The 14811-nt window shown below is 28.2% G+C and overlaps 1 protein-coding gene across 1 annotated transcript in view; it reads right to left on the minus strand.

Moving 5' to 3' along the window:
- The window catches only part of LOC113387001 (inactive hydroxysteroid dehydrogenase-like protein 1), a 15563-nt gene extending 3804 nt beyond the window's left edge, over nucleotides 1-11759 (minus strand). Inside the window, exons 1-2 of the mRNA XM_026624762.1 lie at nucleotides 11600-11759; nucleotides 5550-5672 (exon numbers count right to left, since the gene is read on the minus strand). Of these exons, the coding sequence (XP_026480547.1) occupies nucleotides 5550-5672; nucleotides 11600-11759 (283 nt within the window). The remainder of the gene's footprint in view (nucleotides 1-5549; nucleotides 5673-11599) is intronic.
- Between the last annotated feature and the right edge of the window lie 3052 nt (nucleotides 11760-14811).

Here is a 14811-nt window from a genome sequence, read left to right on the forward strand (position 1 = left end):
TTAACAGCCACATTTTTTAAGATATCAAACTGATCCTTTGTACATGGCTTTTTACCAATCAATTTCCTCTTTAAATTGAATCGATGCCATTCAAGTTTATAATGATTTCTTTGATCAACCACATTATCAAATGTTTCTTGACAAAATGAACAAAAGAGTGAATCAGACACAGCTAGAGTTTGTAATTGCAGTAAAGTTTGTTCGGCATCTTCTGTTAATAAATGATATTGATTTAACAATATGAAATTGTTACTTTTAAATATAACTCAAATAAAAATTATTTTATAACATACGTTGATAATCATCTGAATTTTCATACAATCTGCAAACTTTTACCTTTTTACATATTGAGGAAAACTGTTCACTGTTATAAATTTTAATTGTACTTTGCGACATCTTATTAACCAAAATTATCAAACAATTTACAATACACATTAAACAATATGGGATGAAACTAACAAATAATTTTCAACAATGCGCAATACGGTGAAACTTTCGTAATAATATGTGCAACAAGAAATAAATTAGAGGTTAGTTTTTGCATGATTATGGCGTTAGAATTTGACGTTTAAATATTAGCAATGGCGGAATTTCAAATAGAAATTTATACGAAATTTGAGCAGTTTTATAAGTAGCAGCATTAAATTTAATGATTTTAGTTATGTTTACTGCGTATTTATTACATTTATTTTTGTTTACAATAATTTGTTAATAGATTCAATTTCCGTACTATAACCCAAAAAAAAATACACAAATGTGTTACACATCATTAAAATCTCTTAAAATATCTGATAATTTGATGTGCTATGTCCAATAAACATTTTTGACAGCCAAATGACATTTTTTAAATTATTTTATTGGGAGTCCATAACCGCGGACCTGCCTTCCAAAAATTTAATCAATTCTTCATCTTGTCAATGCAAGTTAAAATGTTTTTGAATTATTAAAATCGGACGCTCCGTTCTCTTAAAAAACTGAGTTAACGTTTTTGTCACTTTTGGCGCGTATCTTCGGATCGGCTAAACCTGCCTTTGCCAAATTACCTATCAGCACGTCTCCTTATCAATACAAACCAAATGTTTTTTGAATTATTCAAATCGGTTGATCCGTGTCCCTGAAATCGTCGACGAATTTGTATCCGCGCACACACACACACATACACACGTGCACACATACACAAACACATCCATTTTTTCTGAAGTATGCCTAAATGTTCAGAAATCTTCGAAACGTGAAGATATGCAAAAAAATTTATTTTCGATTTTCGGCCCATTGCTATAACTACCCTACGGGAAGTTAATAATAAAGTGAATGAATAAAAATTATTCTATTTGCAAGTTCTATTATAGATTTCTTAAATGCTATGTAAGTTAACAAGCCAAATAAATGTTATTAAAAATTTAGGTTTAATATATTTTTTATTATATCAACATTTGTATATACAAATTTATACAATAAAAATTTATATTCTTACCCTTTTTAAACCTTTTGCAAGTTTTTAATATTAAGTTATTTATTAGGCATATGTCATGTCTTAAAGCATACAGAATAGGCACATATATACATCTACATCTGATCAAAGTTATACATGAATTCTTTCATTAATTATCTCGAATTAAGATTGTTTCGAGTCAGGCAAACATATTTTCAACTTAAAAAACTATGTTAAAATATATCACTTTTGCAGTGTTCATGCATTCAACTTTGCACTTGGAACCGTAAAATTTCTTATTATCTATATTACTATAGTAGTGGTCAGAATTTCATTCATTCAATTTTTGGATTATAATTTTCTGGCTTATAATAATATGATGTTTATTAATCTATGCAGTCTTTTGTTCTCGCTGTAGGTATTCATTCCGGAAGCTCATGTTCATGATTCCACCAATGAGCGTCCGTAACCATACTGGTGGCAGCGATGTAAATGTGTACTGTGAAAATTGACACTTTAATATTATCAGATCTATTATAAAGATTAAATATAATGACTATCAATAGAATAATTTCACCTGAATTCCATGACTCCAATACCCTGTCGTACTATCAGTACGTCCTAAAGTCGCGACCGCATGCCGAGCGTATGTTCGCGCATCAGGAACAAGTAAACTAGCTGTTGAAATCCGGCTAGAAAAATGGTTCATTTTGGTTGACACGAAAAGTGGAGCCAAGTGCTGGACAGTAAGCCCATAATCGGCACATTCGAATCGTAAAGCTGCTGTGAAGGATTTCACATACACTGAGAATAAAAAAAATCAGTCCTTAGAAAGATTATATAAACTAGTTGGTATTAGTATTTGCCTTGAGGCAAGTTACATGATGTTCCCGATAAGTGTAAATAATCGACTTAATCATAAAAATAAATTAATTTATGGTGATTAAAAATATTCCGAGTGGATTCATTACACATAATTGAAAACGAACGAACACGTTAACTCGGAGTATTTTCTAAAAGCAATTTTCACAAATCAACAATTTTTATAATGGAACCAGTTTCCGTAGGACATTAATGGTTTAGTATGTTCATTAAGACCAAGTACTCTATCGTTATACCAAGTAAATCGTCTAATTTTGATTTTAACAAACGCCAATAAACTACTTATTTTCTCAAACTTTGATGAATTTTAAAATTAAAGTACTTGTCATAAGGCCGTAAAATTTCAGTAAGTTCTATAAGACCATGATATATTAGGTTGTCAAATATCTCCCTTCCGCTTTTTTGCTATTGGTTTATAATACAAAAAGGCGGAAGGGAGATATTTGACAACCTAATATATCGCAAAAAAGTTCCGTAAAAGTCGGCTTAAATTTTTTTTCAACAGTTAATTACAAGAAAACGGCTCGATAGATTTTCAACTAAAACTAATTAGTATCATTCCCAACTAATATCTTTTGAACAGTTTGTTTTTTTTTAAATCGTTTCGGTAGTATGGGCTTAAATGTGAACGAAAAGTTTAACACTTTTGTCCAAATTACAAAGAAACGTCTCTGCCGATCGCTGCTCAAGACTGAGAAAAGCTGCTTCATCGAGAAACATCAAATGGCTGTTAAATTTCTGAAATCGGTTTAGACGTTTTTGAGCAAACGTTGATGAAAGGTCTAATTTTGACAAATGCCAGAAAAACGATACTAATTTTTGCAAACTTTTGACGAATTTTTAAGTTAAACGAGTTGTCGTAGGGTCGATCATATTTTAGTATGATCTATAAAACTGTGGTATCTACCGTTAAAAAAAATCATAAAAATCGTCGAAACAAAATTTCAGCCCGCCCGACCGATCTTTGCCAAAATCGAACTAATCAGGTCGATTCCCAACCAATATCTGTCGAACGGTTTTTGAATTTTCAAAATCTATTCAGAATTGCGGGCTAAACCGTGGACGAAAGTTTTGTCACTTCTCTGCGATTCACAAAGAAACGGCTCGGCTGATCGTCGCACAAAACTGACAAACGATACATCAACATACATGGGATGGCTTTTAAATTTTTGAAATCGGTCCAGCCGTTTTTGAAAAAACGTCGATTTACGATAAAAAAAATATGTTCACACACACGCACACACACATACTTTTTCCAAATTTGGTCTAATTCGATTCAGAATGGCTTGAAACATCGAGAAAACAAAATTAGCGAATCGGATTTTTTGATGAAAACATAAACTTCTCCTTCGGGAAGTTAATTATCTCAATTTCTATAGTCATGATCGCAAATTTTTCGTTGGTTTCAAAATTTTCATTTATCATTTACCTTTGTTTGTGGCTGCATATACCGTCATCAATGGCAAAGGTTGCAGCTCAGAACCAGATGAGACATTGACAATGGCACCTTTTTTCCTTTCTTGCATTTGTTTTAAGACCATTCTGCACATGGAAGTAACAGCTCCTACATTTATGTTGACAATGTCCCAAAGATCTTGCTCTGGTACTTCGCTCAGATACATTGGATATGAATACTGTTTCCCTACATTGTTAACTGGAAGAACAATATTAGTACACTTCCAATATTTATAATAGTTGGAAATACTTATGTGCCAATTGAATCAAATAATTCGAATCATTCTAAACAAACCTTTAACTACAAACTGAAACATCATTTATAAATATTAACCTTATGTTCAGCAAACACGTCCTCGCCGTTTCTTATAAAATTAAAAACTAAATTCTTACCTAATATTCCAACTGGAATTCCAGAAAGTTCATTTTCTATATGTTTATATATTTCCTGACCTTTGCTGAAATCAGCCACAATAGTTTTGTCTTCACAGGATATTGTGATTTGAACATAAAATAAGAAATGAATCAAATGAATTCAAAATAAATTGACCAAAATATTTGTATCTAGATTAAATGATTTTCTTATTTATTCTGCTAAATTTGGCAGCTTTCTTATAGATGTTGAAGCATACTTTATTAATTAGTATTTGTTGAATATTTATTTAAATTATTATTGCTAATACTTGGAAAATTTTTAAATAAAATATTAAGGTTTTTATGCCAATCAAAAACTCTGGCATTGAGTCATCATTTCTTCTGAATGGAATATCTCATTACATTTTAGTATTAATTTTATATTACATGAGCAAATGAAATAGCCTTCGATTTAAATGATAAATGCGGAAATACCTTGAATCTCACTAAATGTTTTAATATAGTACATCTTTAGATTTATGTAATTTAGAGAGGCAATTTATTTACAAATAAAGGAAGAAAATAATTTTGAGAATAATGATGAAAATTAAAATCATTTAAAATTTATACTCCTAAATTTTCAACTCCTAAAATTCAACTTCACAAAATAAACGTATTATTGAAAAACGTATATTTAATTCAAATACAACGTTTGTTTAGATCTTTATCTATTTTATTTTGAAATTTTTGCATACTTCAAATTTCAATATCTTTTAGAAGATTTTAGTTAGAGTTAATATCAAAATTACAATAAGCTGCATTTGTCTTAAATATTTCAATTTAAAAGATTATGCAAAAATAATCCGGATCTATAATTTATACAATTATAATTAATACAATGAATAAATAAATAAATAAAAATTATAGCTGTATTAATTGTTTTTGGAATCTTACTGAAATAATATTTATTACTATTAAGTAAGCAATGTACAGTTCTTTTACCTTATGGTGAACAAATGTATTAAATAGGATGTAAACTAACAAAAATATAGTCAAAGTGAATATTGTTTATAATATATTGTAATGAAAACTTAATTTTCCTTTCAAAATGATCGATTTGTATAAAAATTGCATAAGTTTATGATAAATTATAGTTGATCTACAGGTTCACCATTGACATGCAGAAAGCCTTGTGTAAAATGATGTGAAGAAAAGTTGATATATGTCAAGTAAATTACTTTTGATATAGTCATTAGGAAAAATAATATATAAAAATTAAGTTAAGCATTATACAGCAAAATGATATCAAGTCTAACTTATTTTAGCATATGATTCCCAATTACAAATACACAACAGTTATTCCATAGTTGAGCCATCTTCGTTGATTTATAAGTATCTCAAACTTAAATTTCTACCTATTTTTTACCTATTTCATTGGCGACTATTGTCAATTTCTCCAAAGTTCTGCTGATCAGGACGATGTTGAGACCTTTTCTGGCCAACTCCAACGCATATTGTTTTCCTATGCCGTCTGTTGAACCAGTCACCACTATAAAACAAGATCATAATGATTAATTAATTAAATTGATCAAATGTCTATAATTGATAAACTTAATGAAAATAAGAACTAAAATCAGTTGGATCAAATGGATCGAGGAGAAGGAAGGATATAAATTAGAAATAGAGTCACACTTTCTGAGCAAAATTTTGTGAACAATGTCTATCTTACTTATTAGAGATATATATTTATCTATTTTATTTCAAAATTTATGCATACTTCAAATTCAATCAAATGTTTAGAAGATATTGTAAGAGTTAATATTAAAATTACAGTAAGCTGCATTTGTCTTAAACATTTTAATTTAAAAGAGCTTTATGCTTTGGTATTGGTATTATGAAGATATAATGACTGTGTTAACCAAGTTTTATGTTTATTAAATAATATTCTTGAAATCGTCGTATATGTGAGTGTATATATGTGGTGTATATGAATGTGTGTATATGTATGTTTGTATATATGTGTATAGAGTATAAAATATTTAATTAGATGCTGATGTATGAAATGCAATTGCGTGCATATGTCAATCCGAATGCATTAAAATTAAGTAATGTACAATTGCGCCAACAATCATGGTCATAAAAAGTAAAATCCAAAAGAGCACAACTGCTTCAGTATGCGATTACAAAGGTAGATATTGACTACTGATAAATTTATTTTGTTAAAAATAATATAAAACTAGTTGTGCATGGCATCGTGCCTTATGGCAAACTGCTTGGAACTTCCCGTACCGTATCGAAATGATCGAGGAATATAAATGTTTTCAAATAGATTATTATAAATACTGTAACATTTTCTAATAGTTATATAAATTATATGAACTGAATTACAAAGTTGAAATTATTTATTCAAAGTATATAGTCAGCTTTAGAACTTAGCCAGAATTAAAATTCAAATCTGAATTATTTTCGATATACAAAAAAATTTAAAATAATTTTTTTTCAGCAGAATGTCTTTTGGATCATTCAAATCGGATACTCCGTTCTCTCATAAACTCGGTTTCTATTTTCTGCACTCTTTGCTCCGTATCTCCGTAACGGCTAACCCTGCCTTTGCCAAAAACTAATCAGCACATCTCCCTATCAATAGGAATCGATTGCTTTTTGAATTTTTCAAATCGGTTTATCCGTACGCCCGAAATCGTCACACACACACATCTATTTTTTCTGAAGTATGCCAAAATTTTCAGAAACCTCTTAAGCAAAACTTTCATTATCGGGAAGTTAATGATATAGCAGTTGCAATTTAAGATATGTCGATATAAAAATAAAAGAAAAATCTGCATTTACTCAGAATCAGTGAATGTTCTACACATTACCCATGATGATAAAAATAGATTGATCACAGGTTCATGAGGTTATTATTTTTATTTTATAAAGAGTTTATCTTCCAATGAAGAAATTAGTATAAATTCGTTATTTTATTAAACAAATTGACACAGAAATATGAAAGCGATGATGCAAGCAAAGAAAGTAAAATCCGCGCCTAATAAAAATCAGTTACAGAGACGTCTCAAGATTAACATTTCTAGTAATGCCCAAAAACTTTTTGTTCATTATTGGAAAATTTTACACTTGTCCTGAAATGGACAAATAATTAAATCTGTACAAATAAATTAAAGACATTTAAATAAAAGACCATTGTCAGAGATTTCAAAAATTGACTTTGAAATGTTGGGCACAACATTTTCAATTTTGTCCTGATAATGTTGTGCCCAAAACATGTCAAAAATATTTCATGTTGATTTGCTGTCTAGATATAACATATTTCAATTTTATATTTATGAACAATTAATATTTATGTTAACTACATATCAATTATTTACATATAGTCGGATATTTTTTGTAGTAAAATCATGTAAATCGATACAATTGTTGCATTAATAAATGTTTACCATATTATACTTGTATTGAGTTATTGGGTCAATGTTATGTTTAACACTAATAGAGATTTATGTCGTGAAATGTTTATTAATATTATTGCTACAAACTTTCAAATTTTCTCTCTAACTATATGCAATTATCGATCTTATATAAAATTTTATTAAAAATAGGATAATTACTAAACGCTAAATTTGGTAAGTGTAATTTGGAGATGTAATGGAGTATCTAATTGATTGAATCTATATACCTATCTTATTGCTGAACTATTTTTTTTATTATTCAAAATTTATACCTGTCCTGAAATGAACAACATATAATATATAAAATATATAAATCCGTAGGGAAAAAAAATTAAAGTCTTCTGACCATTGTCAGAGAATGGACTAAAATGATAATTTATAAATGGATAGAGTACCAAAGAATGGAATAAAATCTTATTTATTTGAAGTACTCCATTAAATTACCTACTATAAAATCATTTTATTATGAAATTAAAAGTAGAATTGCGAAAGCATTTTTACTTGACTTCAACAAGGATAATACAGATAGATATCGATTTTTGATAGTTTGACAAAAATTTTGTATTCACAATAATCTTGTTCACTTGTATAACTTGTTTTCAATGGACTTTAAGATCCCTATGATATTTTCATCAGCCAAAAAAAAATTTAAAATGATTTAATAATAATAAAATAACTTAATATTAAATTATGGTGTCTGGAATAATATATTTAAAAAATGTATAATGTTTTATATTTAATTTTAGAATTATTCATTTATATTTTGAAGGAAGGTAAACAAATGATGTTAGTTTCTACAATTCCATCAAAAGAATCATTTTTATAAAAAACTAAAAAATGAATTATTTGCAGAACTCCTGTTTTTGTATGAGTTATTAGTTGAAATATCTCTATAACAATTATTTTTTTAAATAATCATTCGCATTTATATTTCGTACCTGACAAATAAGCAAAGTCGGTCTCGCCAAGAGAAAGCTGAGAGTCTGATGGAGTTAAAGTCGTATTGTTTCAAGGCGGTTCATGATCTCACTTTAATGTCAAATATCTCTCAGAAAAGTTCTTAAGAGTTAAAACATTGATCACAAACACTCAAACATACGATTACAAGACATAAAAAATGAATAAAATAAATAGCTTTGTCTGTATCAATTCATATGTGAAAGCAACCACAGATCCTTTCAATAGGTCTTCGGCTTAATAATTTCTTTAATTAATTACAAAGGTTAGTGTTCCTAATAAATCTAATATAATATGTTCGATAGCCTTGAACTGAATACATACACCGAATTCGAATTGATCGTGGTATTGGCCGCATAATGCTAACCGAAAAATTTCATAATCGAAAAAATGAATAAAACATTATGTGGCGGCGGTTATTTATTATATTGCTGCGGCAAAAGTAAATAAAAATTTTCATCTTTGTAATAGAAACCGTATTTGAACTACATTAATAAATGAACTATAAATAATTGAATTCATAATCAGTATTTGCATAATTGTTCTATTTTTATTCATCGTAGGCTTATAATAATTAAGGAGCCCCGTTTCGACTAACAACCGTGTGAAGTAATACCGTGTAAGTAAAAAAACTTGATTGAAAAGTTCGGCAGAATTTTCAAAATGATCCATAGAATTGCAAAGTGCCACAAGTAGCTAAGAATTTTGTCCACATACATAACACTCTAATAATAATTGGATTGCATTACATTACAACAGTTCATAGAATTCTAGGAATATTTCTGACTGCTGTTCATAATAGTAATAATAATATTTCCACAAATTATAACATCTGATCCTTTAATATATCAACTAAACATTTATATGATGCAGTATACATTTATACTATAAAGAATATCCAATTTTAATTAAATCTTAAGTACAGCCAAAACTCAATAAATAGAAATCTATCTTACCAAATTTTGCAAGTGAAATCATTCATTTGATTGCATTTACAATTTTAGGATGTCAGAAAAAAAGCTATAATATAGAACCATATCAGTCATATGTGTTTTATAAAAAATAGTGCTTTTTCCGGGATATTTGGTAAAACAATGTTTTTTTCTTTGATATATTTTGTACCCATGTGAACATTGTTCTGTTATTATCGTAACGCCGGACGGCACCTAAAGCCGGACACTCTATTTAACACGTATTATTTAAGCCAGCATAAATCTTTTTACTTCAAAATACAAGTGAAAGGGGCGTGGGGGGGGCACACAGGTATAGGATCATGCACCAAGACTCACCTGTGACGCACAATGTATGATGATTTTGTAAAAAAAAATATTTTAGATTTAAAAATAACTCAAAATGTAAAAGATTGTATGATAAATATTTTATATTACATTAATGCAAAAATAAATTTTGGTATATTTCCAGATGAAAAACAAAATCAAGTTCATTCCATTTGATTGTTAGACTACTATGGAGAAAGTATACTTTTAATAATTTCATCCAAGCGCGAAATGCCAATGTTTTAAAAACCAATATGTCATGGAAAACATTGTATTTATTTATTCGAAATAATTTGATTTTATGTCAGATAAGTTACAAGTCACTCATAGCCGAAATCATGAAAATAATCGACAAACTTTGGAAACCATTCGTTGTTGTTGCAGATTTCCAAAGATGAATAAATCAAATTGAGGCAGTCTAAAAATATTATTACAGAGGTTTAAATATAATTTAGCTTTATTATACAACAACGTAATTAAACGTAAAGGATACCCCTTGAACTTTAATTTATAGACATCAAATTTAATTTGACTATTATTTTGGGAATTATTCCTAAATTAAATATAAAAATAGTTATCAACGTTATTCGAAAAAAAAACATTTTTATTATATATATATATATATATATATATATATATACATATATATATATATATATATATTGATATTTATAACTAATTAATCTAAAATAATTTTTATCCCATAATACACAAGCATAATAAAGTCATTCATTTTTTAAAAACTGCACCCTTGAAAAATATCGTTTATTAATATCTGTTGAAATTCTTTACGACTTCAAGTCATTATAAGACTTGATTAAATATTTAAACAGTTGATCAAATATTTATTTTTTAAACGATTATACAATATACAAAATTTATATGTTTATTTTATTACTTCATAATTCATTTTTTGTTTAGTCGAAAGATAAATCTTTGGCATTTTTCTCAATCAATCCCTTTTACTCGCAAAATACTACTAATTATGGAAATTTGTTTATATTGTAATTAAACAAAACCAATAAGATGAAAAAAAAAACTATCAAAATATAGTTATGACATGTGTTTATAAACGAGAGATTGTACAACTTCATTCACGAGCAGGTAGTATTAAAATTTCATGGTTACCCGGAAGATTTTAGGCGTTTTTTATTTATCATTATTTCAAATCTTTTTGTCCGAGATACACATTATTTTGATAGTTATTATAGCTCTTGATATCAGGAAGTTAAAAATGATTTATGAACGGAATTGTAAGCCACAGAGTTCAAATGGGATATGTTTCAATCATAACTTGGTAAATTGATAAATCATTAATAAATTAGTATTAAGCCTCCATTATTACATAGTTGATTTTGTGTTCAAATTAATCTATTTCCGAATTTGTACAACAATTTTCAATGGATTTTAAGCTTTCAACTCTTCAAAAACGTCATCACAATGAAACTGGATATAAAAATTGTCAGTAACATTTTTTTTTGATAATGTCTTTATAAAATTATTTCAGTTTTTAAAGCTAAGATTTATAAAATAAAAAAAATGAAAATCGAAGTCGATTGAAATATAATTTTTGGATGTTTTGAGTAACTGACTTTTAAAAATAAAAATTCCAAAGCTACCCCTATAGGAATTGAGTATTAATTAGAATCCGAAATAATCATGAATAAGAATTTATTGTGGCTTGTCACGTAAATGCCACAAAATTAATCATAATTCCAAATAAAAGAACAAATAAAAAATAAATTTTTACTATAAAAAATTTCAATTATTTTACAACTCACCAGCCCAATCTCCATACCGTTCGCGCAATGTTCGTGCTTCTTGTGGCTGGAAAAATGGTGCTAAAATCGACCTGACAGCCTGGATCACACTCCATAAGGTTTCTCCTAACCAGAGCACCAAAGCCACAAGACCAAAGATTGCCAAAAGCACCAGGATCATTTTTGGGAATAATGGTTCTGAAATAGGTAGACAAAAATAAGTATATTAGCCTGGATAATCAATAAAATATAAAACCAGAATATTAGCTTTTTATGGAAAACTAGTAATTTTTAATCAATGCTTGGTATGTTGATATGTGACATTTCTTAAAATAAAATATTAGGTGGTAAATCAATATCTTATTTAATATTGAAAATATCCTACAACATTTATATTAACCATATATCACCATATAGTTGATTACACCTTCTTCTATTCAGTGAAGCAAAGTTCTATAAACAATTTAATAAATAATATTATGAAAATTCAAGCCAAACTCAATTTTATCATTTTACTCTACCTGCATTTACCCATTTATAACTAATTAAATTAGACAACAGATTATTATTAATTAAATTAATAATAATCTGTTACCAAGTATGAAGAAAGTCCTATAAAATTTTTAATAGCCAAGGCTATACAGATTATACATATTAATTATAAATGTGTATAATAACGCAACTTTGTTTTGAAATGCTACGTTTAAGAGCAAGGATGTTGTATACAGGAAAATGTGGTCAATCATTGATTTGGCCATGAATTTTCAAATTAAATCTTTTGAAATGTTTACAAGCATCATGCAATTGCAATGGTAATAGATAGAAGACGAATAACATACGCTCACATATCATTAATAATAATATGCATAAAGAAATCTGATGAAATGTAAAAAAAATAAACTAGTGGTGTATGGCATCGTGGATTGAGGCAAATTGCTGGAACTTCCCGTACCGTAATTTAAAATCTTGGTACGGAACCCAAAAAAATCACACAAAATGTGTACACATTATGAAAATTTCTATAAAAAATCTGATAATTCGATGTATATATGTCCAATAAACATTTTTGACCGCCAAATGATTTTTTTTAACTTATTTTTATTGAGAGTCCATAACCGCTGGACCTGCCTTCCCAAAAATTTAATCAGTTCTTTATATTGCCAATACAAGTAAAATATTTATTCAAATCGGTTGATCGATGCTCCCAAAATCGTCGACGAAAATTTGTATCCGCACACACACACACACATACACACAAACACACCCATACATCCATTTTTTCTAAAGTATGCCAAAATGTTTAAAAATCTTTAAAACGTAAAGATATATAAAAATTTTCATTTTCGATTTTAAAAATATTTGTGGAAATTTAACAAAAAGCTTACTTTATAATTATTTCTGTTATACAAAGTCGTCTTTTAAGGCACAACTTAGGCAGTGGTACGACTTAGGCGGTGGTACGTCTTAGGCGGTGGTACGACTTAGGCGGTGGCACGACTTAGGCAGTGGTACGACCTTTTGCCCTAAATATGTTTAACTTTTTCATAGAAAATAATAGTATAAAGCTTCTGATATCATGTTAATCGCCACGATAATATCAGAAAAATTTTCACATGGCCCATGGTAACTTTTTTAGATTTGCAGATAATTTAGTTAAAAATGTATCAAGAAAACCTAATGTATCAGAGAATTTTTTTATCAAAATTTCTGAAAAACACCTGTTTTGATGTGACGCATATATGACTGACATGGCCATATATTAAAACGTTTTGTCCTTTTACTAAATTGCGTATGTCAGACTTATATGTCTGACATATAAGTCTGGCTCATATAGAACTTTTTAGCTTAGTTGCCGTGTTATACACAAAGTGGATAACAAAGCCATCCTAGAGAAAAATACAATGAAGAACAAGGCTGTCTTGTATAGAACGTAATTGCTTATTGCTGTTTATATAAATGACTAGTCCTAAGCAATTATGTTATCAATTATCAATGCTAACTCGACGCATGCTTTCACATAAATTGAATGATTTATTATACTTAAAGGTGAAACATTTATTAAGATTTCAAAATATCCATAATATTATTTTCGTTTAGAATAAAATTTTGATAAATTCCATATTCATATAATATTTTTATGAAAGTACAAATGTTAATCAAACCCACGTAAGGTACCTCGTGCAATGTATGCAATACCACCGTCAATGACAGATCGCCGATAATTTCAACCACAAAGTTATGAAAATCTTCAAGAACTTTAAATGAAATTTTGCAATTTTAATGGAAATGCTTATATATACATATATCTGTACATATACATATTTATTTATACAAATTCTTATGGTAAAGTTTATGTTATGGCTGGTATTTAAGAAAATATATTTTTAATAAAAATGCTGTTGTATCAATTTAGATTTGACAACTTAATCCACCACTAAATATATTTAAAAATAATAACCAGGGCAGGATCAACCGTATTAATTATACCAAATTCCCTGGGGTCATGGGGGCCGCCAATTTAGTATACTAGTAAAAATATTAATAATCAATTAAGTTTTGAATCAATGCAAAAAGAGAGAATATATATATATATATATATATATAATATATACTAGATGACCTGACAGACGTTGTCCTGTACCCACGTCTACAATTCAAAAGTTCCAAATTTTTTAATAATCTATCCTAAACTTTTTCATGTTCTATTTGATGTCCTGCCTTTGTGAATAATTTATAGTCTTAGCATAAGAAATTCAGAAAAAAATAATATATTATCTGCGGTAAAAGAACAATATCTCACTTGATTTACACACAACATAATCGCTTCAATAATTTAATCTATATTCTGATTTTTTTTTACTGTACTCCAATTTGTATGAATTTTTGGAATTCGGTTCATCTTATTACTCTCAAGTTCAAAGGTGAAAATAATTTAGACTGTTTTTCCACTTTCCGGGGGGATGACATCCCTTCTCAGTAGTGAATTTTATTTTTTTTCACAATAACGTCGGATATCGATAAAAAAACTAATTATAAGAGAAAAATGTTTTGTGTTTTTCAAAAAAGCGAATACTTTTCCAGTTACTGGCTACTGAAAATTCGTTTTTTGGCGTTTTTCATTATTTTTTTTTTTTGCAAATATCTCCAAAAATATACATTTTAACGAAAACCATGTAATGAACAAAATTATATCAATTATAATCTTAATAAATCGGTATTTTATGACGTGTCCT

Source organism: Ctenocephalides felis, unplaced genomic scaffold (assembly GCF_003426905.1).
Source record: "Ctenocephalides felis isolate EL2017-DRISC unplaced genomic scaffold, ASM342690v1 CF-g0.4_SCAFFOLD_03571, whole genome shotgun sequence".
NCBI classification, from domain to species: Eukaryota; Metazoa; Arthropoda; class Insecta; order Siphonaptera; family Pulicidae; genus Ctenocephalides; species Ctenocephalides felis.